Source organism: Epinephelus lanceolatus, chromosome 19 (genome assembly GCF_041903045.1).
Source record: "Epinephelus lanceolatus isolate andai-2023 chromosome 19, ASM4190304v1, whole genome shotgun sequence".
Classification (NCBI taxonomy): domain Eukaryota; kingdom Metazoa; phylum Chordata; class Actinopteri; order Perciformes; family Serranidae; genus Epinephelus; species Epinephelus lanceolatus.
In genome coordinates this window covers 25,053,715-25,081,164 of record NC_135752.1, presented here as the reverse complement: position 1 = coordinate 25,081,164, position 27,450 = coordinate 25,053,715, and the positions used below count along the sequence as shown (strand labels likewise).

At 38.3% G+C, this 27,450-nt stretch overlaps 1 protein-coding gene across 1 annotated transcript; it reads right to left on the bottom strand.

Moving 5' to 3' along the window:
* Positions 1–11,861: 11,861 nt before the first annotated feature.
* On the bottom strand, positions 11,862–26,366 carry crkl (v-crk avian sarcoma virus CT10 oncogene homolog-like). Its single transcript, XM_033646894.2, has 3 exons — positions 25,142–26,366; positions 22,670–23,144; positions 11,862–14,247 (listed from the first exon to the last, which is right to left on the bottom strand). The coding sequence occupies exons 1-3, from the start codon at positions 25,450–25,452 to the stop codon at positions 14,113–14,115; spliced, it is 921 nt and encodes a 306-aa protein (XP_033502785.1). The 5' UTR covers positions 25,453–26,366; the 3' UTR covers positions 11,862–14,112.
* Between the last annotated feature and the right edge of the window lie 1,084 nt (positions 26,367–27,450).

Sequence of the window (27,450 nt, the reverse complement as noted above, 5' to 3'; positions counted from 1 at the left end):
CATGAAAAAAAGTCATAGTATAGTATGTCGTTCAAAATCATGAAAAAAAGTCATAGTATAGTATGTCATCCCAAATCATGAAAAAAGTCATAGTATAGTATGTCGTCCAAAATCATGAAAAAAGTCATAATATAGTATCTCATCCCAAATTTTGAAAAAAAGTCATAGTATAGTATGTCATTCCAAATCACCAAAAAAAGTTATAGTATAGCATGTCGTCCCAAATCATGAAAAAAGTCATAGTATAGTATGTTGTCCCAAATCATTAAAAAATAAGTCATAGTATAGTATGTCGTTCCAAATCATCAAAAAAAGTTATAGTATAGCATGTCGTCCCAAATCATGAAAAAAGTCATAGTATAGTATGTTGTCCCAAATCATGAAAAAAAGTCATAGTATAGTATTTCGTCCAAAATCATGAAAAAAAGTCATAGTATAGTATGTCGTCCCAAATCATGAAAAAAAGTCATAGTATAGTATGTCGTCCCAAATCATGAAAAAATAAGTCATAGTATAGCATGTCGTCCTAAATCATGAAAAAAGTTATACTATAGTACGTCGTCCCAAATCATCAAAAAAGGTCATAATATGGTATGTCATCCCAAATTATGAAAAAAAGTCATAGTATAGTATGTCGTTCTAAACCATGAAAAAAAGTCATCGTATATTATGTCGTCCCAAATCATTAAAAAAGTTATACTATAGTATGTCGTCCCAAACCATGAAAAAAGGTCATAATATGGTATGTCGTCCAAAATCATGAAAAAAGTTATACTATTGTATGTCGTCCTAAATCATGAACAAAAATTTATAGTATAGTATGTCATTCGAAGTGATGAAAAAAGGTCATAGTACAGTATGTCGTCCCAAATTATGAAAAAATGTCATAATATAGTATGTCATCCTAAATCATGAAAAAAAGTCATAGTATAGTATGTTGTCCCAAATCATGAAAAAAAGTCATAGTATAGTATGTCGTCCAAAATCATGAAAAAAAGGCATAGTATAGTATGTCGTCCCAAATCATGAAAAAAGTCATAGTATAGTATGTCGTCCCAAATCATGATACAGAATTCGTAGTATAGTATGTCGTTCCAAATCATCAAAAAAAGTTATAGTATAGTATGTCGTCCGAAATCATGAAAAAAGTCATAGTATAGTATGTTGTCCCAAATCATGAAAAAAAGTCATAGTATAGTATGTCGTCCAAAATCATGAAAAAAAGGCATAGTATAGTATGTCGTCCCAAATCATGAAAAAAGTCATAGTATAGTATGTCATCCCAAATCATGAAAAAAAGTCATAATATAGTATCTCATCCCAAATTCTGAAAAAAAAGTCATAGTATAGTATGTCGTTCCAAATCATCAAAAAAAGTTATAGTATAGCATGTCGTCCCAAATCATTAAAAAAAAGTCATAGTATAGTATGTCGTCCCAAATCATGAAAAAAAGTCATAGTATAGTATGTCGTCCAAAATCATGAAAAAAAGGCATAGTATAGTATGTCGTCCCAAATCATGAAAAAAGTCATAGTATGGTATGTTGTCCCAAATCATGATACAGAATTCGTAGTATAGTATGTCGTTCCAAATCATCAAAAAAAGTTATAGTATAGCATGTCGTCCCAAATCATGAAAAAAAGTCATCGTATAGTATGTCGTCCAAAATCATGAAAAAAAGGCATAGTATAGTATGTCGTCCCAAATCATGAAAAAAGTCATAGTATAGTATGTCATCCCAAATCATGAAAAAAAGTCATAATATAGTATCTCATCCCAAATTCTGAAAAAAAACTCATAGTATAGTATGTCGTTCCAAATCATCAAAAAAAGTTATAGTATAGCATGTCGTCCCAAATCATTAAAAAAAAGTCATAGTATAGTATGTCGTCCCAAATCATGAAAAAAAGTCATAGTATAGTATGTCGTCCAAAATCATGAAAAAAAGTCATAGTATAGTATGTCATCCCAAATCATGAAAAAAGTCATAGTATAGTATGTCGTCCAAAATCATGAAAAAAGTCATAATATAGTATCTCATCCCAAATTTTGAAAAAAAGTCATAGTATAGTATGTCATTCCAAATCACCAAAAAAAGTTATAGTATAGCATGTCGTCCCAAATCATGAAAAAAGTCATAGTATAGTATGTTGTCCCAAATCATTAAAAAATAAGTCATAGTATAGTATGTCGTTCCAAATCATCAAAAAAAGTTATAGTATAGCATGTCGTCCCAAATCATGAAAAAAGTCATAGTATAGTATGTTGTCCCAAATCATGAAAAAAAGTCATAGTATAGTATGTCGTCCAAAATCATGAAAAAAAGTCATAGTACAGTATGTCGTCCCAAATCATGAAAAAAAGTCATAGTATAGTATGTCGTCCCAAATCATGAAAAAATAAGTCATAGTATAGTATGTCGTCCTAAATCATGAAAAAAGTTATACTATAGTACATCGTCCCAAATCATCAAAAAAGGTCATAATATGGTATGTCATCCCAAATTATGAAAAAAAGTCAAAGTATAGTATGTCGTTCTAAACCATGAAAAAAAGTCATCGTATATTATGTCGTCCCAAATCATGAAAAAAGTTATACTATAGTATGTCGTCCCAAACCATGAAAAAAGGTCATAATATGGTATGTCGTCCAAAATCATGAAGAAAAGTCATACTATAGTATGTCGTCCAAAATCATGAAAAAAGTTATACTATTGTATGTCGTCCTAAATCATGAACAAAAATTTATAGTATAGTATGTCATTCGAAGTGATGAAAAAAGGTCATAGTATAGTATGTCGTCCCAAATTATGAAAAAATGTCATAATATAGTATGTCATCCTAAATCATGAAAAAAAGTCATAGTATAGTATGTTGTCCCAAATCATGAAAAAAGTTATACTATAGTATTTCGTCCCAAATCATGAAAAAAAGTCATAATATATTATGTCATCCCAAATTATGAAAAAAAGTCATAGTATAGTATGTCGTCCCAAATCACGAAAAAAAGTCATAGTATAGTATGTCGTTCCAAAACATGAAAAAAATTTCATAGTATAGTATGTCGTTCCAAAACATGAAAAAAAAGTCATAGTATAGTATGTCGTCCAAAATCATGAAAAAAAGGCATAGTATAGTATGTCGTCCCAAATCATGAAAAAAGTCATAGTATGGTATGTTGTCCCAAATCATGATACAGAATTCGTAGTATAGTATGTCGTTCCAAATCATCAAAAAAAGTTATAGTATAGCATGTCGTCCCAAATCATTAAAAAAAAGTCATAGTATAGTATGTCGTCCCAAATCATGAAAAAAAGTCATCGTATAGTATGTCGTCCAAAATCATGAAAAAAAGGCATAGTATAGTATGTCGTCCCAAATCATGAAAAAAGTCATAGTATAGTATGTCATCCCAAATCATGAAAAAAAGTCATAATATAGTATCTCATCCCAAATTCTGAAAAAAAACTCATAGTATAGTATGTCGTTCCAAATCATCAAAAAAAGTTATAGTATAGCATGTCGTCCCAAATCATTAAAAAAAAGTTATAGTATAGTATGTCGTCCCAAATCATGAAAAAAAGTCATAGTATAGTATGTCGTCCAAAATCATGAAAAAAAGTCATAGTATAGTATGTCATCCCAAATCATGAAAAAAGTCATAGTATAGTATGTCGTCCAAAATCATGAAAAAAGTCATAATATAGTATCTCATCCCAAATTTTGAAAAAAAGTCATAGTATAGTATGTCGTCCCAAATCATGAAAAAAAGTCATAGTATAGTATGTCGTTCAAAATCATGAAAAAAAGTCATAGTATAGTATGTCATCCCAAATCATGAAAAAAGTCATAGTATAGTATGTCGTCCAAAATCATGAAAAAAGTCATAATATAGTATCTCATCCCAAATTTTGAAAAAAAGTCATAGTATAGTATGTCATTCCAAATCACCAAAAAAAGTTATAGTATAGCATGTCGTCCCAAATCATGAAAAAAGTCATAGTATAGTATGTTGTCCCAAATCATTAAAAAATAAGTCATAGTATAGTATGTCGTTCCAAATCATCAAAAAAAGTTATAGTATAGCATGTCGTCCCAAATCATGAAAAAAGTCATAGTATAGTATGTTGTCCCAAATCATGAAAAAAAGTCATAGTATAGTATTTCGTCCAAAATCATGAAAAAAAGTCATAGTATAGTATGTCGTCCCAAATCATGAAAAAAAGTCATAGTATAGTATGTCGTCCCAAATCATGAAAAAATAAGTCATAGTATAGTATGTCGTCCTAAATCATGAAAAAAGTTATACTATAGTACGTCGTCCCAAATCATCAAAAAAGGTCATAATATGGTATGTCATCCCAAATTATGAAAAAAAGTCATAGTATAGTATGTCGTTCTAAACCATGAAAAAAAGTCATCGTATATTATGTCGTCCCAAATCATTAAAAAAGTTATACTATAGTATGTCGTCCCAAACCATGAAAAAAGGTCATAATATGGTATGTCGTCCAAAATCATGAAAAAAGTTATACTATTGTATGTCGTCCTAAATCATGAACAAAAATTTATAGTATAGTATGTCATTCGAAGTGATGAAAAAAGGTCATAGTATAGTATGTCGTCCCAAATTATGAAAAAATGTCATAATATAGTATGTCATCCTAAATCATGAAAAAAAGTCATAGTATAGTATGTTGTCCCAAATCATGAAAAAAAGTCATAGTATAGTATGTCGTCCAAAATCATGAAAAAAAGGCATAGTATAGTATGTCGTCCCAAATCATGAAAAAAGTCATAGTATAGTATGTCGTCCCAAATCATGATACAGAATTCGTAGTATAGTATGTCGTTCCAAATCATCAAAAAAAGTTATAGTATAGTATGTCGTCCGAAATCATGAAAAAAGTCATAGTATAGTATGTTGTCCCAAATCATGAAAAAAAGTCATAGTATAGTATGTCGTCCAAAATCATGAAAAAAAGGCATAGTATAGTATGTCGTCCCAAATCATGAAAAAAGTCATAGTATAGTATGTCATCCCAAATCATGAAAAAAAGTCATAATATAGTATCTCATCCCAAATTCTGAAAAAAAAGTCATAGTATAGTATGTCGTTCCAAATCATCAAAAAAAGTTATAGTATAGCATGTCGTCCCAAATCATTAAAAAAAAGTCATAGTATAGTATGTCGTCCCAAATCATGAAAAAAAGTCATAGTATAGTATGTCGTCCAAAATCATGAAAAAAAGGCATAGTATAGTATGTCGTCCCAAATCATGAAAAAAGTCATAGTATGGTATGTTGTCCCAAATCATGATACAGAATTCGTAGTATAGTATGTCGTTCCAAATCATCAAAAAAAGTTATAGTATAGCATGTCGTCCCAAATCATTAAAAAAAAGTCATAGTATAGTATGTCGTCCCAAATCATGAAAAAAAGTCATCGTATAGTATGTCATCCAAAATCATGAAAAAAAGGCATAGTATAGTATGTCGTCCCAAATCATGAAAAAAGTCATAGTATAGTATGTCATCCCAAATCATGAAAAAAAGTCATAATATAGTATCTCATCCCAAATTCTGAAAAAAAACTCATAGTATAGTATGTCGTTCCAAATCATTAAAAAAAAGTTATAGTATAGCATGTCGTCCCAAATCATTAAAAAAAAGTCATAGTATAGTATGTCGTCCCAAATCATGAAAAAAAGTCATAGTATAGTATGTCGTCCAAAATCATGAAAAAAAGTCATAGTATAGTATGTCATCCCAAATCATGAAAAAAGTCATAGTATAGTATGTCGTCCAAAATCATGAAAAAAGTCATAATATAGTATCTCATCCCAAATTTTGAAAAAAAGTCATAGTATAGTATGTCATTCCAAATCACCAAAAAAAGTTATAGTATAGCATGTCGTCCCAAATCATGAAAAAAGTCATAGTATAGTATGTTGTCCCAAATCATTAAAAAATAAGTCATAGTATAGTATGTCGTTCCAAATCATCAAAAAAAGTTATAGTATAGCATGTCGTCCCAAATCATGAAAAAAGTCATAGTATAGTATGTTGTCCCAAATCATGAAAAAAAGTCATAGTATAGTATGTCGTCCAAAATCATGAAAAAAAGTCATAGTACAGTATGTCGTCCCAAATCATGAAAAAAAGTCATAGTATAGTATGTCGTTCCAAATCATGAAAAAATAAGTCATAGTATAGTATGTCGTCCTAAATCATGAAAAAAGTTATACTATAGTACGTCGTCCCAAATCATCAAAAAAGGTCATAATATGGTATGTCATCCCAAATTATGAAAAAAAGTCAAAGTATAGTATGTCGTTCTAAACCATGAAAAAAAGTCATCGTATATTATGTCGTCCCAAATCATGAAAAAAGTTATACTATAGTATGTCGTCCCAAACCATGAAAAAAGGTCATAATATGGTATGTCGTCCAAAATCATGAAGAAAAGTCATACTATAGTATGTCGTCCAAAATCATGAAAAAAGTTATACTATTGTATGTCGTCCTAAATCATGAACAAAAATTTATAGTATAGTATGTCATTCGAAGTGATGAAAAAAGGTCATAGTATAGTATGTCGTCCCAAATTATGAAAAAATGTCATAATATAGTATGTCATCCTAAATCATGAAAAAAAGTCATAGTATAGTATGTTGTCCCAAATCATGAAAAAAGTTATACTATAGTATTTCGTCCCAAATCATGAAAAAAAGTCATAATATATTATGTCATCCCAAATTATGAAAAAAAGTCATAGTATAGTATGTCGTCCCAAATCACGAAAAAAAGTCATAGTATAGTATGTCGTTCCAAAACATGAAAAAAATTTCATAGTATAGTATGTCGTTCCAAAACATGAAAAAAAAGTCATAGTATAGTATGTCGTTCCAAATCACGAAAAAAAGTCATAGTATAGTATGTTGTCCCAAATCATGAAAAAAAGTCATAGCATAGTATGTCGTTCCAAAACATGAAAAAAATTTCATAGTATAGTATGTCGTTCCAAAACATGAAAAAAAGTCATAGTATAGTATGTTATAAAAAAAACAAAACTCATGGTAGATTATGTACAAAAAAATGTCATGGTATAGTATGTCATAAAAAAAAAATGTCAAAATATATTGTGTCATAAAAAGCCATGGTAGAAGTTATAGTACAGTATTTCATTAAAATGTTGTAGTATAGTATGTAAACCTCTTTGTGGCATATGTCATAAAAATGTCATAGTATAATATGTCGTAAATGAAGTCATAGTATTAGGCCTTTGTTTTTTAAAAAAAGAATCAGGCATAAAGGAACTTCTGTGTGGCATCATCAAGCAGCAGTCAGTCAGTGGGTCAGTGAGGCCGCTAATAGTTGTCCTTTTCAGATGATGTCAAATCTAGCACATTACCTTAAGTAAACTGCATCAATTTGTACCACTTTTTTAAACCCCACAGATGATCTGTACACGAAGATTGATTATGTATACTTGTTAATGTGTTTGCATTTATATCAGGGACATTAGTCATTAGTGAGGAAATGTTTTTGTTTACCTTAATAAATAAATTAAAGTCCTCTTTTTTATGTAAATCATCTATCTTCATATTTCAAAGTTTTACTGTGGGCAAGACACTTCACTGCATGGCAGCCGCCATCATATAGTCTGAGGGCAGTGGTGGTAATGGACTGTAGGAAGGCCTTCATCGACCATGCAGCACATCCATTTATACACACACACACTGACACACACTGTGCCCTGAGGAGAGGTCAGACTCAGCAAAATTTGATTAATTATGGTCATTTTCACTTCACTGCAGCCACCGCCTATCGCGGTCCAGGGCGAGACATCGATTGGCTTTAATGACAATTTAAACTGGCACGTGCACACGAAGCATCCAGGGGTAAAGGCCAGAGAATGAACTTAATACACAGCACCCTCAACCATGGGATAGTTTTAAAACCTTACACTGAAAATAAGGAACCTACCACATCTAACTACTGACACATGAGTTCAAACATGTTTGTTCATGTTATCTGAATCTTTTTATTGACTTTTGGTGAATGGGATGTTAGGCATGGCTACAGGTAGACTGAAATAAATAGAAGCAGTTTAGGCTGAAGAAGACTAAAGAAGTTACATAAAAGTTTCATCTATTTGGGTTTGTTATTTTCACCACGTTTGAGTTTTTTTTCTCTTTCATGATGCCTTGTGATTACTTGTGATTTAAACTTGATAATCTGTCCCTGTGACATCCCATACTTTATCCATCACTCATTCATGCCCTCACAATCATCAAAGGTCCATAAAACAACACTTCTTATGATGACATGTTGAACTGTTGTTGAATGGCAGCATTATAAATGTACTATTGATGCATGTATGCTCATGGCTGGCTACTGCACTTGGGAACAGTTGCATAATCTGGCATATGCTTTAATAAAGTCCCAGTCACCAGAGGCTGAGTGGAGTGGTGGCTTCAGGGGCTCCAGCCCCAAATGTTTTCTCCAAAGCCCCGAATCTTGAGGTTTCAGAAATACCTTCAACACTGTATCATTCAGATAATAATAAATGCCTGTGTTGTTTATCCTACTGTGCTATTCCTTAGAGAAATCTACTATAATTGAGTGAATGTTCTTCTGTTGGCCTAATATTCAGTTCAGAGTATTTACGGTTCGATTCGATTCAACATTATTTATAAAGCCCAATATCACAAATCACAATTTGCCTCAGAGGGCTTTACAGCGTACGACATCCCTCTGGACTTGGACCCTCACAGCGGATGAGGAAAACTTCCCAAAACAACCCCTCTAACGGGGAAAAACAAATGGTAGAAACTTCAGGAAGAGCAACTGAGGAGGGATCCCTCTTCCAGGACGGACAGACTTGCAGTAGATATGTGTGCAGAACAGATCAATATAATAAATGTACAGTAATCCATACGACAAAATGTTACATAAAGAGAGACAGAGAGAGATGCAGGGCAAACAGTAATGGCAATAGCTACAATAACATTAATTTTAGTAGTAATATCATACTAATAATACTAGTATTTTCATAGCATATGTTGTAAGTATTTATTCACGTATGATAGTATATGTATGTGACAATAATAATCATATGTGAACAATAATAGTTGGGAGTGAGTTATTGCCCCAAGCGAGGGGGTTCAAGTATCTCGGGGTCTTGTTCACGAGTGAGGGTAGAATGGAGCGTGAGATGGATCCGCAGTTTGGTGCAGCGTCTGCAGTACCCTAATGTGGGTACTGTGCTGGACCATCGTGGTGATGAGGGAGCTGAGCTGGAAGGTGAAGTTTCAATTTACTGGTCCATCTATGTCCCAACCCTCACCTTTGGTCATGAGCTCTGTGTAGTGACCGAAAGAATGAGATTGTGGATACAAGCGGCTGAAATGAGTTTCCTCCGTGGAGTGTCTGGGCTCAGCCTTAGAGATAGAGTAAGGAGTTCAGACATCCGGAGGGGGCTCGGAGTGGAGCCGCTGCTCCTTCGCATCGAAAGGGGTCAGTTGAGGTGTTTCAGGCATTTGATCAGGATGCCTCCTCTGTGCCTCCTGTTAAGAGGTTTTCTGGGCACGACCCACTGGTAGGAGGCCCCAGGACAGACCCAGAACACAGTGGAGGGATTACATATCTAATCTGGTCTGGGAATGCCTCGGGGTCCCCCAGGAGAAGCTGGAAAGTGTTGCCCAAGAGAGAGATGTCTGGGGTGCTTTGCTTAGCCTGCTGCCCCCACGACCCAACTTCGGATAAGCTGTTGAAAATGGAGGGATGGATGGTATAATAATAGTAGGAGTATGACTAATAATAATAGCAGTAGTAGTCAGCATCAAGCAGGACCGACCCTGACCCCGACCCATGATCCAGGCGTAGCCGCGATTTGATGGAACCTGCTCCAGAGAAGAAGCCGAGTTAGTGACATGCAGTAAAAGGACATGAATGTTAGCAAATGAAGAACCAACTTTTCTACTTTCTTGAGAAGAAGCTCAGTGTATCATGGGAGATCCCCCAGCAGTATAGGCCTATATCAGCCTAACTAGGGGCTGGTCCATGGCAAGCCTGAGCCAGCCCTAACTATAAGCTTTATCAAGAAGGAAAGTCTTAAGTCTGCTCTTAAATGTGGAGATGGTGTCTGCCTCCTGGACCAAAACAGGAAGATGGTTCCACAGAAGAGGAACTGGATAGCTAAAGGAGATCCCATCTACTTGGCATTTTGGGGGATCCTAGAGCAGCCCAGATTATTATAGCATGAATTTGTCAGCTAAACTTTCATTATTTAAACTCTACTACAGCATAATGTAACAAAACTAGGCTGTATTTATGCCAAATACCTACCCTAATAATAGTAAGGCAGGAGTGGCAGGAGTGAAAATTTGTCATCTTCAACATTTATGTTATGGTTTTGGAATGAAGATGCAATATATGATGTAGGCTCTACAGGATGTCTATCATGTGTTTACCCTAATGATATTCAACTTTTTAGGCATACATTTTCATATTGTGTGAAAAATAATGCATATAGCTGCCTTAAAGCCCCATTTATGCTCCCTTTACGTACGAAAATGTATACGTCCGTTTCAAACAATGTTACCGTCACTGCCCACATACTTCCATGTGTCCTTTACGTTGGCATGGATGTTAACCAATATATCCACCAGGAGGCAGCCCAGCGTCAAAAGTTTATGACAACAACAAACTCAAAAACAAACATGGCAACTGTGGAGGAGATATTGATAATGTACCTCTTGCATAAAAGACAAAAACAGAGGCAGCGTTGTAGGAGGCGGTGGTCGGTGAGGCCGTTAAATACATCGTGACTGGAGGACGGAGAATTCTTTTCTCTAGTACTGCCGATGAGAGAAATTGAATTGTTATTTCTTCTTTGTATCTCACTAAAGCTATGTATCGGGTAGTGACAGCAACACTGCCCCCATGGTTTCTGGTGGTACTGCTCCGTTTGGCCCGTATCCGTAAGCTTTTTGGAAACGTGCAGAAATACGGACGAAATGAACACGGAGCACAGACAGAAGGCTCCGTCCGTATCCGGATCCGTATTTAATGTTGAGCATAAATGGGCCTTTAAAGGAGAAAAAATCTCCCTGGGAAGGCATGATCCTGAGTCCCTTAGGTTTTGGCCCCGCCCCTCCTAGCAACTGTGAATGATTGCATCCTCTTCGCCCTTTGAACCCTGGAGTGACATCACTTTTCTTGTGCTGCTTTCAGATGCCTTTAGCAAGTATTTAAGTACCATTTAAGTACCCAGTTATACACATCACCTTTTCATCACAAAATGCAGCATCAGAATAACTTTGCTTCATTATGTCTGTACCTTTAAAGGCATGACTGTGGAGCAATAAGGCCATGCTTTTCAGTTAATCTCTGCTGTTTTAAGTAACTATATAGGAATGCTAATTCTCATCAGCCAGGACTTTAAGTACACCGTCCACATATATCCAAGTGCACTTACTGCATACATGAATACACACAGATCATCGTATTAACATTTTAGGACCAAAGGGCTGATACTTCTTTGTAATTGGTTAGAAAAGTGCTGAATAAACAGTCACAGAACATGCCCATCTGAAACATTGCCCTTGAAAAGTTTTCCATCCCCATCTCTAGGTCAGCTGACTTTCTTTTATTAGCACTTCATTAAAATTCATTAATTGCTTCCTTTCTCCTGGGCGCAGCCAGAATCAAAACTGGAACTGTCAAAAATTAGAGCAGGAGCAACTGTCCTGTGCTCCAGATACACAACCTGTGACGCCAGCCTGCTGCAAAACACCTCCCACCCACCCATCTGTTCAAAAGACAACATGCACATAGAGGACAGAGATGCCAGCTTAAAGAAGTAGACGTAAATTTTATTTACTTGTTCTGTACATAAAGGGTCAATACCAGCACAGGTGTTAACCATGGTAAATATTAACACATGTAAATGGTATAAGAAAATAAAAGGCACAATTTTCAATTCTTAAGTAAAAGACAGGCTTTCCTAGAATATGAGAAGCACAGTAATACTGTTAATGCCATTACAAAACAACTCAGAAGCATGAGAAAAGCAAGTTCACCTCAGGAAAGGAAATAATCAGGGTGTATTGCTTAATTAGTAGATTTCATTAAGTTTGATGAGGAAAACCCACACTGGCTTTGTTCGCACAGACCAGGAGGGATCAAAATAAGAGAAACCTTTTTATTTAATAAGGAAATAAATGACATTAAGCAGCATTTGGCCAGGTCGAACCATCTCCCTGGCCAAGAGGTCATGCACAGAGGCAACCAGCAGGCATTTTTCCCTTTTGTAAATGTCACCGTAGGTACTTTTGTTTAACAACATCACTCATTTTCAAACAAAAAAATGCTTGATTTAATAGCTGACTATAACAAAATAAAAATCGGGATACAACTAAAAGCTGCACAATATTAATCTGAGTGAATGGCTGAGCGTTGATTTGAACGGAAAGCACTAGGCGGAGAGATGAAGGGGTGAAATGGTTCATTTTTTTACAGCAGAAATCTAGAGGTCGGCACTGTTTGCACAACTGTTTAATCCTCCGCTGTGACTGGTCAAACAGAATTGGTTGCAGCACAGTATGAACAAAGATGCTTTCCACTACTCCAATAAGAGTCTGTTTGCATATAGAGAGACAAAAAAATTGTGCACAGACCAAATATTTAAGCTGGTTGAAATCCTAAATTGACCGGAGCAACATCGCATTAAGAACACACAGTTAGAGAGGGGATTGCATGCGCTAAAGATGCATTTACTTACTCTCTGAAAAAAGGCAATTGATGGGATTCTCATTGGCTTGCTGAGACATTTCCTCCTTCCCTGACCTACGCCACTGAAAGCAGAGCTTCTCACCTCAGTGGAAAGCCTTCAGTCCTTGTGCCCACAATGCATTTTTAGCTAGCCTTGTCAGATGCTTGTGGGAAGTGCTGGCCAGTTGCTACTTGACTTTTTGAAAACCTGTTCAAAGCTTGGCTATGCAGAAAGTTGAAATATATGTTCTAGTGCTTGGGTGCTGTTGGCACTAAAAACCTGCTAATTTCTAAGCAACGTCCTTTTAGTTCAAAGTAATGTGAAGGACAGTAACGAGAGGTACCGAGTGGACATGCAAAGTTACCCCTCTACCATACATCTTCTCCAAGTCACAAATATAAAAAACAAACAAACAAAAAAAACTATTGTTGATCATGTGGCACAAATAAGGAAAAGATTAAATCACATATGGCCGTGTCATGTCTTATTAAGGAAAAGATAAATAAGTCTTGTCAGCCAGACTTGTGCCAGGTGGAAAAGTGGATGGGATCATGGGATCTATGTTATGGTACAACTGAGACCTTCCACAAACCCATCTCCTGCTTCTCCCCAGTCACACATCACATACACATCAAAAAACCCATCAACCTGAATATCTCCCGGCCAATACGTGTGTGTATGTGTGTGCTTGTGAGATGGCTAAGGTACAACAGTGACTTGATTGTTTGGAGAAATAACATTTGACTGGCTGGTTAGCTCCTCATTACCTCAGTGCTCTCCCAAGTCCATAGGGATATTGCCGTTCCCTACTTCGTACAAATATCCTCACATTAACGAAACAAACACACACCAACACTTTCTAAAGTCCCCAAGACTTCAAACAACAAAGATTCAGAGAAATCAAATAAAAAAAAAAAACAGACACGTTGTGATGTATTGTGGCAAATATCTATCGTGAACACACACACACACACACCCGCACACACGCACATGCACTTATACATACGCACACACACACACGCTCACACTGATGCCCAGTGATCTGGAAATGAAAAAGGACACTAATGCAAAAACACTGCCCAGCCTGGAACCAAGTCAAAGGAGAGGGGACTGGGAGAAACGGGGTCAGGTTTTAGTTTGGATCCAATGTCCAAAGCTGTAAACAGTCAGAAAGCCTTGCAACGGTTGGCAACAACAGAGGGGTCGCTATCATGGTACAGCCCCAAGCAGGCAAGCACGTAACCGTGGTGACACTGGCGGGAAAGGTGGAGACGGCCAGCAGATTCAGGTACAGGTCAATACTGGCGAGAAGGTCCAGTCGAACTCGTGGGTCAGTCACTCTCATCCGGATTCTGGGGGTCTATGATTTTGACATGGGTGAATGGGAAGAGACCCCGCCGTCCGTTCACCTCTCCCTCCCACTGACCGCTGATGTTCATCCGTGTGACCTTGACGATGTCTCCGACCTGAGGGCAGAAGGACAGGAGGGTGAGTTACACCAGGACACCGTAAATTTGACTGGGTTTAAAATTACATGCATTAAAAAACAGACATGATAAAACTGTGACATTTATACTTCTGCATTGAGTCAACGCCATAACTACACCGTAGCCTGATGTACACCTCCCCAGAAATGTAACTACACATCACAGTGACGCAGACCTCCTGTGTATTTTTGTGCTGAAACCATTGCCCTCAGTGGAAACAAAGCTTATATTTACTTTAATTTCACAGATAAGAAATAATAAATTGCGAAGACAATAAAAATAAACAAAAATAGCATTTTAAGTCTTGTGTGTGATTTATCCTGGCTTCGTATGAGCAGAGGACATCTCCGCTTGTGGCTAAGCTAATTTATATAATGTAAAATGCCATAGGCTTGTGCTAATAATGTTAGCAAGTTATATTTGTTTGGAAATGTGTTTAGTATAAGACAGTTGTTCTGTCAGTGAAATCTTGTGAGTTGTAACGGAGCCAAACTTTGGAACGTTATCTTTATTAAATGTTGCTGTTGTCCCTGGCTTCATATGGGTAGAGGAAAAGTCTGCTAGCCCCTAGCCTAATTTATACAATGTAAAATGCCATAGGCATGTGCTAAAAACATTAGCATATTGTATTTATGAGGAAAATGTGTCCAGATAAAGACAAGTGTTTGTCTGTGAATGCTGCGAGTTATAGTGAAGCTGATTTGTGGACTTGTGTTTGAAATTGTCTCTATTAAGCCATGTTTAATGTGTGTTTTGAATCAACTAAACTTAACAGCACACTACTTTTGCAATTTTCACTTGTTAGCTCAATTTCATTGCAAAAAACGGCTATAAACATTGCAGCATGCATCACAACTTTTTTTTTTTTTTTTAATAACGGCTGCCATAAAATCAGGCATTTCAAACCCCGACAATCACAAAACAGCTTGTGAAATCCTCAAGACATAATAATACAACAGCAAGAACAGTCTGATAAGTTCAGAAAATGACCTCACTTCACTATGATGCAGTCTTGAAAATGAGGAAAAGACAATACTTACACTATTACAATATCCAAAATCTGAGATGATATCTCAACTCATATTACAGTGTTGATATAATATTGATATATTACATACTCTCTTTGGTTAGATAACTGTTACGTAAATGTTACTCAACGAGCACAGGTTATCAGGGTTCAAGTTTTGTGGCACAACAACTTACGTTAAGATCCTGACAACCAAGGATATTTTGGGGAAATTACAATACAATAACCAGAAATGTTTTTTTAATTCAACTTATGCACCACTCCATCTGCTGTGACGGAAGTTATATAACGTGTCTTAGTACACTTAGTCCCACACAGTGCAACTACAGACAAAATGGCAAAAGTCAAAGGGTTAATGTGAACTTTAAGCTGGTGATTAATTGCTGCACTAGACCCAATTGTAAACAGCAGATAATGGTCTAAGGAACAAACAAAATGCATTTGACACAAGGCTTATGGTTATTTTAAAACCTGCTCCAAACAACACTGACAGTATGTGAGATGTTACACAGCATCCAGCACAACTGATTCACACTTCTTTAAAAATAAAAGCAGTTTGTCAGATCTCCACACCGACATCACACTGTGGTTTAAACAGACGACAGCGAGGCACAGAACTGTTGCTCAGATGGGTCTGTGACACTGAATGTGACCCCAATCTGTTAAAGCCATATGTTCTTTATCGGGATTAGGAGGGAAAAGTCTCCATCATCAAAATCATGATTGAAACGTGAATGTGAGGGCACAGTATTTGTTGCTTAGGAATAAGCGTCAAGGACACCTAGTCCTTGGCATTATCTGAACCAATAATCCTTTACGCCATCCTGCAATGACTAAAAATGCTACTTAGTCATAAAAAGCGTCAGAGGAACCAAAGAATCACAAAAACCCTTTAATCTGCATGTTGGAGCAAATTCTGGTGTAGTGAAAATAGATCGCTATCACTTACATTGAAGGTGGCAAACCAGCTGCACAAGTGTTTACTTTCACATTTCAATAACTTTTCATTAATTTTTTTTCCTCATATTTCAAGGGTTTACATGCAAATGTTCCCCCAGAAGTGGTATTTGTGAATGCAGGCTTAAATTAAAATTCTTAAGTGTGTTGAATAAGATCTTGTTCACCTGGTACTTGGAATTATTTTCAGACTACAATTACAACAAATCCTAATAGATAAACTAACTGTGACCACACAAAATTTCAGGGTAAACAAAGTACAACATAATCATATCCAACTATTAGAAAATCAGTAATTAAATAGCATTCTGCAATAAATTTCAAATCCTGAAACAACGAGGACATAACCTGATTTCATTTGTTGGAGACTGCCTGTGTCTGAAGTGAATAAATAATGACTCATAGCTTCTGCTTCTTGAACCCCAGGGGCCCCAAAATAGCCACAGAACAAAACTAAAGGGTTTTCACTCCAAGCCAAGCCATGATCTATTCTGATCCAAACACAGAGACAGATAGGAGAGACACGATGAGACGAGGTAAGTTATGGGCCTTTTGGTGCAAAGCAAGCTTTGGATGAGTAAATCAAAACTACCACAGGAAATAGGATATCCGCTATTTTCTTTCTAGCAACTGGTTTCTATGGATTATGGTGGATTCCTACAATCAATTAAAGTCATCACAACACAGATTACTCAATGTTGCATGAGTACAGTTACTAAAAAGTCTGGTTTTGTACTTAATTTACAATGAATTACAATTCTTCAAATCGTCTTTCTTAAGCTTAAGAAATAGATAAATGGCATATATTTCTGGAGTGCAGACTTTTGGTAATACACCACAATATTGAAAGGCAAGTGAAAAGACACTATAAGATTGGTAAAAATTTGGTGAGTAAATGAGTGCATCAATAGGCAGGATTTTTGCAGACAGACAATGGATTTATGCTAATTCAGACCAGATTCAACCAAGTAAGGGTTTTCTTCAGTACTCATGTTTTAAGCCACGGTCTGTGGTTGAATGGTCTTTTTTTTTTTTTTTTTGCTTAGGGGGGTTCTTAAGTCGGTGAAACTAAAAGTATCTTAGTGGTACTTAAGTATCGAATCAGTGCTGTTTCAGTTTCACATGGTATTAATGTCAATATGTTGGTATTGTGACAACATTACAGCAGACCCATGTCGAAAAGATTGCATAATTATGTTGCCTAGTGTAAGAGCAGTTGGAGTCTCTGAGCACCTTTAAATCTTTCCTTGATTTCATTATGTTTTTATCAAGGTCAAGGAGTAGGGTTTAGGCAAAGTCACAGGGCGTCATTTTTTAATTATGTGACCAAAGTTAGGGTTGATAGGAAGGGAGGGGAGGAATCTAGGCATCCCAGAAGAGAAGCAATTGTACCTGCACTGCAATCTGAGACAAAGCATTTAGAAAACCCCTACGAACGTCAATATTAACCACTTCCTAATCCTTGGGCACCATGTACACATACCGCACTTGCATCAACAATTAGGGCTGCCACGATTAGTCGACTAATCGATGACTAATCGACTATTAAAATAATCGATGACTATTTTAGTAGTCGACTAATCGGTTTGAGTCATTTTTCATAGAAAAGTACTATAAAAGTACCCCAAAATACTCTTACTGCAGCTTCTTACGTTCAGATATTGGCAGCTTTACACACTCTCCCATGACGGTGAACTAAAACCCTTTGGCGTGAGTAAGAAACAAGACATTAGATGACGTAATTTTGGGGTTTGGGAGTGACAGACCGACATTTTTCAACATTTTAACACATTTTTCGATGAAATGATTAGTCAACTAATCGAAGAAATAATCGACAGATTAGTCGACAATGAAAATAATCGTTAGTGGCAGCCTGATCAACAATAGCATCTTTATTTCTTAATTGCAGCTAGTGAAAAAGAAAAACCAAAGTGTTAAATTAAAGATTGGTTAAAGATACACTATGCAGTATTCTCCTCAACAAAAAACTAAATTTAGACTCATACAGAAGTCATCACTCCTGACCCACTAGAAGTGTGTGGCTGGGTATATTTCTGCAGAGAATCTGCCTTCTGCCTCTTCTTTCTTATTTACTTCTTATTATCTATGCTCAGGACGTTTATGGGCGTGTACCCCTACAGCCCTCATTAGAGGATGGGGCCTTGTAAAAAGGTAGCTACCAGGTGAGAGATGGTGAGCAGCAGGCATCCAAGAGACACAGCCCTGAGAATGAGGCAAATAGTGAGGCAAGGTGCCAAATAAGGGTGACCTCAAGGTTGGCTTTTACCTTCACTGGTGAGCATGTTGTTAGTAGTAAACAACAATCCTACATTCTATACCTCTAAGCTCTTGCAGCATCAAATTTTCTCAACTAACTGAACCCTTTTAGTTCTGCCTGTCTTTAAGCTGCACAGTAGCTGTTAAAGCTAGTTTTTTTCCTGCTGGCTAGAAAGACGACGCCAAAAAACACAGAGCTGCAGCCAACACGCGCGATGTGTACGGAGACACAACTTCTGTGTCCCTACAAACTTGTTACTTGTGGCAAGTGAAAGTGACACTTGGACCGCATTTGTCTCAAGCTTGCCACTGCTACAACCCTGATGGTTGGTGGGCTGATTGGTATGAGGGGCAAAGGAAGAGACACATCTAGAGGACTATCTTGGTTAGATCTACAGTATGTTCACACTGAATTTGCACATACAATTTTCTTAAAATAAACTCCAAAATGGTTTTGTTTTTAAAGAGAAAAGCTGAGAATCAAAGCTTACAACAATTAAACATTAATCCATTGATACTTCACCAACAGAGTGCAAAGGAAGACTATAAGTTTGCATCATCATTACTTAAGATGCCTGTGACATGTTTTAAGTCTGAAACTGTTGACGTAACACACATTTAAGCAGCCACTCTTCATCCTCAGGATTAGCAAATTATGGAAGTTCACATACAGGTTTCACAACAGCAGTACATCTGAGGTGTGGTAATACAGACCTGAGACAACGTGATGCAATAGAGGCAACGTATATACTTTTTCTCAGGGTTGCTATGGTCACTGGTCATTGCTACTCTGCGGTTTGCTTTCAGTTGGCTAAGCCAGGGTGTAATAGCTAACAATAAAGAAATACTTCAAATTAACTGGGTTTATTATGAGTAATAGTGATAAAAGTAGCCTACAGAATATCTTAATCAATGAAAAAACAATAATGGAAGCTTGGGACATCTTCAAATGTTGGTGAACCCAACTAGTAACTGGGGCAACCATCAAGACTGATCAAGATAGGGTTTAAATGCATCCTCTCTAGGGCAATTATACATGTAAACATGACACAGTATTCGGGATATTCTTAATGAATTAAGACAGGGGCTTGTGAATACTCCTGTTTTATAAGGTGATACATTTTTGTCACAAGTCCAGTGAACATGCATTTGATCCCTTCCTACAGTATGAGACTGCAGTCACTAGTTGATTTCTAGTTGCCTGTTCACACCCTCAGTTCTGCAACAGTAGCGCCACACACCTCACTGCTTCACAAAACAACATGGAATTGCCTAACAGCCAAATAAAGCCATGTTTCAGTTTCAGTTCTCACATGCTCGCCCATTTGCGCGCACTCCCCTTTGCTCTATTGCCCCTTCGCTCTATTGCCCCTTCTCTGTCCGTCTTTGTGAGGTTAGTTAAATGAACATTTAGTTTAATGGAAGTTTCCATTTCTGCTCGGTGCAGCTGTGGACAAAAGATGTGACGGGCACAGACCCAGACCAGCTGACATGTCTTGCTGACCCATTCAGCTCATGTCACAGTGTCAGTCTGAATGAGGTATTTGGCATTTCCTGAGGTGATTGTTGATATCAATTGTCAATTGTAAAAAGGGACACAGGAGAGAGAGCGGAGAAGGCTAATGTTGTTAAGGCTGGCTAACCTTTAGTATATCATTCATCAGGTTTGCTCATGGTCCAAATTTACACCCTCATTTCTGTATAAGAGTCATAGGGATGGTGTGTATTATTGCACACAGCTGTAGCGGCCTAGTTTACTTCCTACATCCACTGACACACTCTGATGTCAGCGAGATAGACCATGATACCTTTCATTTTCATCTCTCCCCCGGGGGCATCACTACAGCTCTGTCTGCTGTCTGAGTGAAGCATTTCGGAGCCACAGTATATACATGAAGTGCACAGATATTATGCATTACATTACATGCTTCGACATGTTGCCGCAGTCAAAGCGAATTTGTATTAGCCTGAGTGCACTGCTGAGAAATGCAGTAGCATGGTAGCTGGTTAGCATGGAGATTGAGCCACTGTGAATCAGACAACTGGTTGAACTGGGGCTCAACTCACCCTTAACAGTGGAAACTGGGGCACAAGGCTGTGGTCCCTGCCCACCTTCAATTTATAGCTGCCAAAGTGTATTTTGCTTGTATCATTTCAAGACAACAAAACACTGTTATCACTGACAGACAAAATGCAGAGGCTCTCCAACACCTATCTGACATCAAACAACAAATATGTCATTCACTTTCAATAGATGCCATCAACAAGTATCATCCCCCACCCAATGAATCAGCAGCATAATGGCAGCCCCAGAGCAACACGCTGAAGTAGACCAGAGTAAACAAGAGTCACCTGCAGATATGGTCTGCTGTTGACCACCCACCATATACTCAAATGTCAGAGGACTGCAGAAGAGCTGCAAGTTATCTTAAGACACATTCACACATAAAAGCAACATGACTGCTGTGGTAACTCTGTAGGCGGCACTGGTGTTTTCCCCCTCTTGTCATTACTAGCAGCCTCCTATAATGTCAATGCTGAATGTAATTAGTGCTTCCAAGAAATGGTGCAGTGCTAGAAATACATCGCTTGAGGTGTGAAACTGACATTTTCAACCTTTTCACAAAAAACAAGAAGTGACAGGGCAACATTTCTATATGGAAAAGGGTACTGTGCAAACTTGTTGGTTATGGTTTGTAAACATGCTAACCAGTGAAAATCAAAGTAAACGCCAGATCCACTCGTTTGGCATTTCGCTTTGCTATATTTGAATTTTTTTGGTGCGGTGTCTCTTGGATTCCTGCTGCCTACAGCCTGGCACCTGGTTTGTACCTCTTCTCAAAGCAATGACCTCACCTGTGCACTGTTGGGGAACACGCCCATTAATGCCCCGGACACAGAAAATAAGAAAACACAGGCAAAGGGCAGAGTCTCCACAAACTTCTGAAGGGTCATAGGTGGTGATTTAGAGGGATTACTTCTATACGAGTCTATACATTGTTTTATAGGAAATTCCTGCATGATATATCTTTAATAATGTTGCCCTATTATCTCTTGTGATTGGTTAACTTAGTCCGTGCAAACGCTTACTGCTTGAGACTGTCAACAAGACTTACACGCTGGACCTGGGAATCTTCCAGTGACACATTTGGACACTTTTTTTAGCACTATGGTAGAAATGTCGAGTCATAAGTTTGAATGGGGCTGTGCAGCTTTAAATAGCTACATATAACACCTCCTGATGTATTTCAGGATATGGTGTAAATTTGTGGAATGGGTTAGAGACAGAAATGAAAGTGTGTAATACACACATAAGCTTGATGATTAACAAATATAAAACTGAAGTATGTACACCAAAGAGTACATGAAATGTGTTTGGGATATTTGGGCAGACAATAGGCCTGTATAATGTATATATACTTAGTTCTGTCAGTTTCTTATTGTTCTGCATAATGTGGAGAGAGATGACAAAAACAATGAATGTTGTTTTGTTTAGTTATTTTTCTAGAATGCTAAAAAAAACATTAACTTGATGTTTATGTATTGTCTATCTACTACTATACTAGTGTTTTCAAGTTGGATGACCAAAAATAAACTAAACTAAACTAAACTAAAAAGCTTGTTTTTTAGACCTCCAGTGGTTCAACTTCTTGCCTTGCTGCAGTGGTGTACAGGCAGACTCCAAGACCCTGTAACATCACTGATGGGTGTGGTTACACGTTCACTCGAGCACACTTCTGACCACAACAACGACAAGAGGCCGGAGGCGAAATGTGTGAAACTTTTATCCAGAGCCGGCAGCATGGTGTTAAGAGATGCTGAGTTGCCTACTACAACTTGGCATGGAGATCTACTGCGTTATGATTCAAAGTAACTCTGAAAGAAAACTCTGATGTTGTGGTTATGTGACCTACAATAAGCTAGACTTCTCACATAACCTGTATTCTGGACATGTCAAGGATATTTGTGCTTGGTAATGTTTTGTAAGACTGTAAGTATTGCTGACTACAGTACTTATTCTCCCACAACAGCAGCAATCCACTGAACAATCATGAAGTAAATGCCATCTCCTACAAAGACAGAGAGGAAGGACAACAGACATAACATTTTTTAGATAAGATAAATTCCAGTTTACAATACCTCTAAAGCAAGAGCTGTTTTGTCATAAGCGCAGGGCACTCGTTTCTGGATCGCCTTAGCCATGACAGGACCGTTCTGCATGGACGGTAGAGGGGTGATAACTGCTCCAGGTGTGCCAGGGGGCAGCGGCGATGGCGTCTGGGGCTGGGCGTAGGCGTGGACGAGGGCGTGGGAGGGCTCGGGGATCCCGTAGCTGTTGGAGTTGCGAGATCCGTGGGAAGGCTGGCCGGGATGAGGTGAAGGTCGTACCAATTTCTCCACATAGGGCACGGGGATCATCCCAACACGTCCCTCTTTACTCTTGGCGCTCCACCACTGCTCCTCGGGTTTCTCCAGGATGATGAGGATTTCCCCCTTCTTGAAGGGAAGGTCCTCTGCATCGCTGCCAGTGAAGTCGTATAGAGTCCGCACATACTCCAGGTTCTCCTCCAGGCCGCCCATGGGCTGGATGGCTGCGCTCACTGAACTTGAGTACCTTGAGAGATGATGATAATGAGGCAAAGGAAGGAGACATATTGTGACTGCCATAAAAAGAAGGCCACTGACAAATGGATAATATGAAAACTCAAAAATGGGGCAGGGACAGGTTTCTCTCAAGGATCACAGACATCTTTTGATGGTGTTCAATAAAAGATGATGTTAGGTGAAAGGACACATTTCACATTTGTAAAAATGCGGCAGAACACTGGCACATGAATGTCTTCTAATGTAGTATATAGACGTAGTTGGCAAGAAGGTTTGAAGGTATACTATGCATGATTGTGGTTAATTGCTGTTGTTGGTAAACATGTTCACAAGCGAAAGTGAAAGTAAAAGCCAATCCCAGTTCACCATTCATTTGGGCACTGTGCCTCTTGGATGTCTGCTGCTTACAGCCTAGCACCTGATCACAACCTTTTCATAAAGCAGCGAGTGCTTTGGGGGTATAAATTGTCAATGTCTCGAACATTGCAAATATGGAGAAAATAAGACATATTTTCTGCAGAAAAATATACTGCCACACACTTCTACGCAGTCATTGAGTCTATACACTGTTTGTTGTTGTTGTTGGTTTTTTTTTTTTTTTTTTTAGGAAATTCCTGCGTAATATATCGTTAATAACGTTGCTCCATTCTCCCTTGTAATTGGCTGACTTAAGCCCTTTTTAGATAGGAATTGTGCAAATTTGCAGGAAAGCCCAATCAGTTTTTTTCAGCATTGGCAGTATAAAAACAAAATTGGGAAGTGCGGCAAACTGTTGCCTACCTACTGTTGTTTATACAGAATGCGCCTTTTTCGGGGCAATGGGGGGCGTGAGCAAGTAACAAAACGTGTAGCTCAGCGTGTGATGTAAACAGTGATGTGAGAGGGAAGTCGTGGCTAGTCAGGTGGCGATTCTCTCGTAAATCGGCCCGCTCTTCACTGTCCCCGTGACGGTTAATGGCCTCTTCGTTTGCGAGGGCAAGGAGGGCGCGCAATTCCTTGTCTCTCCAGTTGCTCATCTTTACAGTGTCTGTAAGGTTTGCATTTCCATCTTGCTGCTAGCTGCTCGCTAATTCCGGCTATCAGCTGTTTCCTGTTTCTCCACCGCCAGTGGCTCGGACGTACGGCGTCATCAACAGCCCCTCCCGTTGTGGAAAGTCGCAGCGGTCTGTTTAAACTAAAAGGGTTCCACCAATATGTCTACCCTACAAGGCGGAAAATTGGGCACCCCCGATCAACTTGCCATTCTGCCTCTGTGTGTCTAAATGCTCGCAGCTGACCAGCAATACCGCCCAACATTTGCGGAAAATCTGGCAGTGTAAAAGGTGCTTTAGTCCACGCAAACGCATACTGCTTGAGACTGTCAACAATGCTCACACGCTCCACCTGGGAGTCTTACAGCTTCTCCCAATGGAGATCCCAGTCAGGATGTGATGATTTAAGGAGCCAAAAAAACATCTGTGGCAGCTGTCATTACTAAAATGAAATGTTTCTACACTACAACCCTTAAAATTAAAGTATCAAAGGGAAAATCCTGCATAGTATACCTTTAAATGAAACATCCATATGAAAACCCAATGTATTGGACAGAGTTATGAAACCATGCCACATTTATAATGATATAAAAACACTGTCATCAGTGCTGAATCCAGTTACAGCTATGGTCATGTGTATACAAACACTACTAATTGAATACATAAACATGCAAACCACAAACTTCACCAGCATCTTGGCAGGTGATTGTTTTTGTTTCCAACCTCATGTGTTGGACACCACACAGCTTTGCTAAAAACAGTTAACTGGATGTGTGGTGGTGCTGGTGATGGTGATGGTGGTGGAAATGTTCCCACCTGATTCAAATTTGGCAAAGTAGTGCATCACAGCATATCAGGAGGGCACTGAGGCCTGACTGAAAGTGGGTTGATAAAAATACACAACCTACTTAACCTAGATTGTGCAGTCTTACGTGGTGATGTGTGATGGTGGTGTGTGAAGGCATGACTGTCCTACCTGGGGGCTGGCTCTATCAGCGTGGTGGTATCCAGGTAGTGGATTTTGTAGAACTCCAGGAGAGCAGGGAGGTGGTCAAACTCTTGGTCGCCTATCTTGAACCTCTTGCTGGGCAAAGAGTTGATGATATAGTGAGACACTTTGGAGTTCTCCGACACTGACAGCACGTAGTCGCCAGGGCAGGTCGACGAGTCTCGCACCAGAAACATGCCATGTCTCTGTCCTTGTAACCTATTCTGTGCCTCTTGTCGTGACACGGGTCCAAAATACCAGGCGGACCGGTCAGATGAATCAAACCGAGCAGTTGACATGTCTGTTTGCAACAATAAGTTAATATCAGTCTACAAAAAGATTACAAAACAAGCCTAGGCAATAAGTTAAAACGTGTATGCGTGGTTGGGATTGGCCAATCACAGCAAATTGGAGGATTCAGGAGATGCAGGGCAGGGCATACGTCGCCCCTGTGAGGTTTTTCGAGTGGTTTCTGCACAAACGCTGCAGGCTCCGGAGACCTCTGATTAAAAAGAAGAAGAATGAGCAAACAAAAAAACAACCTGACGTTTTCAGAGACAGGCTGCGACTGGCTTGATCCAACTTTGGAACATAATGTGGTTCCTGTGTTGAGCAGTCAATGGCTGAGTGATTGTTTGAGCGGCCAAGAGAGAGACACACTAAAAAAAAAACTTACGACAACGGAGGGCGAAGCAACAAATGATCAATGAAGCTTCCCTTTTTCGTTCCGCCTTCCGAGAACACACCAGGCTTCTCTTCTAATAATTTATCTCCTCCAGTCAGTGTCAGTTACGAGAGCGGAAAAGGTGGCCTCAGTTTTTCATCTGATAAATCCTCATGTCGGCTCAAAAAATGTCGCCAGTCGGAAACGAAATGGTTTCCTAGTATCTTCGTGGTGTCACGGTAAGGCACGCGTCATGGAAATGCGATTTTGAATCCCCTTTCTCGAGTCGGAGCAGACTTTTGAGGCAGCACGGCAAAAAAATGGCGGCCCGCAACACGTCTTCACACAAAAAATTATTTCACAGCAACGGCTCGTCTCCTGCGCGTGCATCTCAGGTGCCAGGACGCTCTTCCGGAGCTCACGCGTGCATTCCTCACCGCTCGCGAGGGATTCCCGGCGTAACGATTCTATTATTTTCTACTTTCCCTTATTTCTGCTCGTCCCCCCCCTCACCCGAGCCACCAGAAGTGCGAGTACGAGACCGAAAAATGGCGACGGGAGGGCAGGTCCCGCTTTCTATCTGCACGTCACTGACGCCTGGAGGGGGAGGTGGGAGGAGGAAAGTGGGTGGGCGGGTGACGAGGACACGGACGGCCCCCCCCCCACCCCAGAGCAAAGTGTCAATCATGTTTCCATGACACAGAACATTTTGTATGACAAACGATAAAGCGGTGATGTCATAATCACAGGGGCAAATATAAAGAGGGTTCCAGTTCACACTAAACTGGGTCATCTGGATACACACGACCTCATGTGAGAAACATCAATGTCATTTTAGGCTGTGAGCTCAATTTTAAAACCCATTTTCATTAATTAATCAACACAATAGTCAAGTCAAGTTAATTTTAATTATATAGCACATTTCAAAGTCAGTGTGCTTAACATTTAAAAACCAACACACAACAAAGGCAAAGAGCAACTTTACAAGAAATGAGCAAGAAATTAGTAAACGTTACAGAAAATTTCCTGACTGATAGGTAAAAAATGTAATAAAAAAACAAAGAAACAAGGAAATGGCCTGAAAAAGTGCTAAATATATATAGAGATAGAGAGCAATTTTTTTTTCAGTAATATAAATGTAAAAATATAATAACCATAAATACATTTTTCTGAGCATTTTTTCAATTTTTTTTGGATCGTTTTCTAACAATTTCCCCACTCTCTTTCTTTTCTTTTTCAGGTTACCTTTCTTGTCATGCTTTACTATTTTCAAGCAGTTTCCATGACATTTCTTGCCAAGTTGCTCATTGCCTTTTCAGCAAGTTTTCGAAAGAAACGAAACCAATTTGCTCAGGCTTCAAAGGTTTAAAATACATCATACATGACAAACATAAAATATCATTATGCTTGAAAAAGGGGAGATAATAATAATAATAATAATACTAATTCCGAAAACAAGTTGTTCGAGAGTTTGTAAACAATGTTTCAATGTACACCGATCAGACAAAACATTAAAACCACTGACAGGTGAAGTGAATAACTTTGATTACCTTTGGTTCTGGCATTCATGCGGATACCACCTGACATGTTCCACCCACTCAAACACCCTTGCAGACCAAGTACCCCCCCTCAT

What these genes read in the sequence shown, in the direction of transcription:
- crkl (XM_033646894.2), bottom strand. Translation starts at nt 25,452, where the DNA reads ATGTCAACTGCTCGGTTTGATTCATCTGACCGGTCCGCCTGGTATTTT. An exon ending in CTGATAGAGCCAGCCCCCAG is followed by an intron (nt 23,145 to 25,141) that starts GTAGGACAGTCA and finishes TCATCTCTCAAG; the next exon opens with GTACTCAAGTTCAGTGAGCG. An exon ending in AAACAGCTCTTGCTTTAGAG is followed by an intron (nt 14,248 to 22,669) that starts GTATTGTAAACT and finishes TTCTGCCCTCAG; the next exon opens with GTCGGAGACATCGTCAAGGT.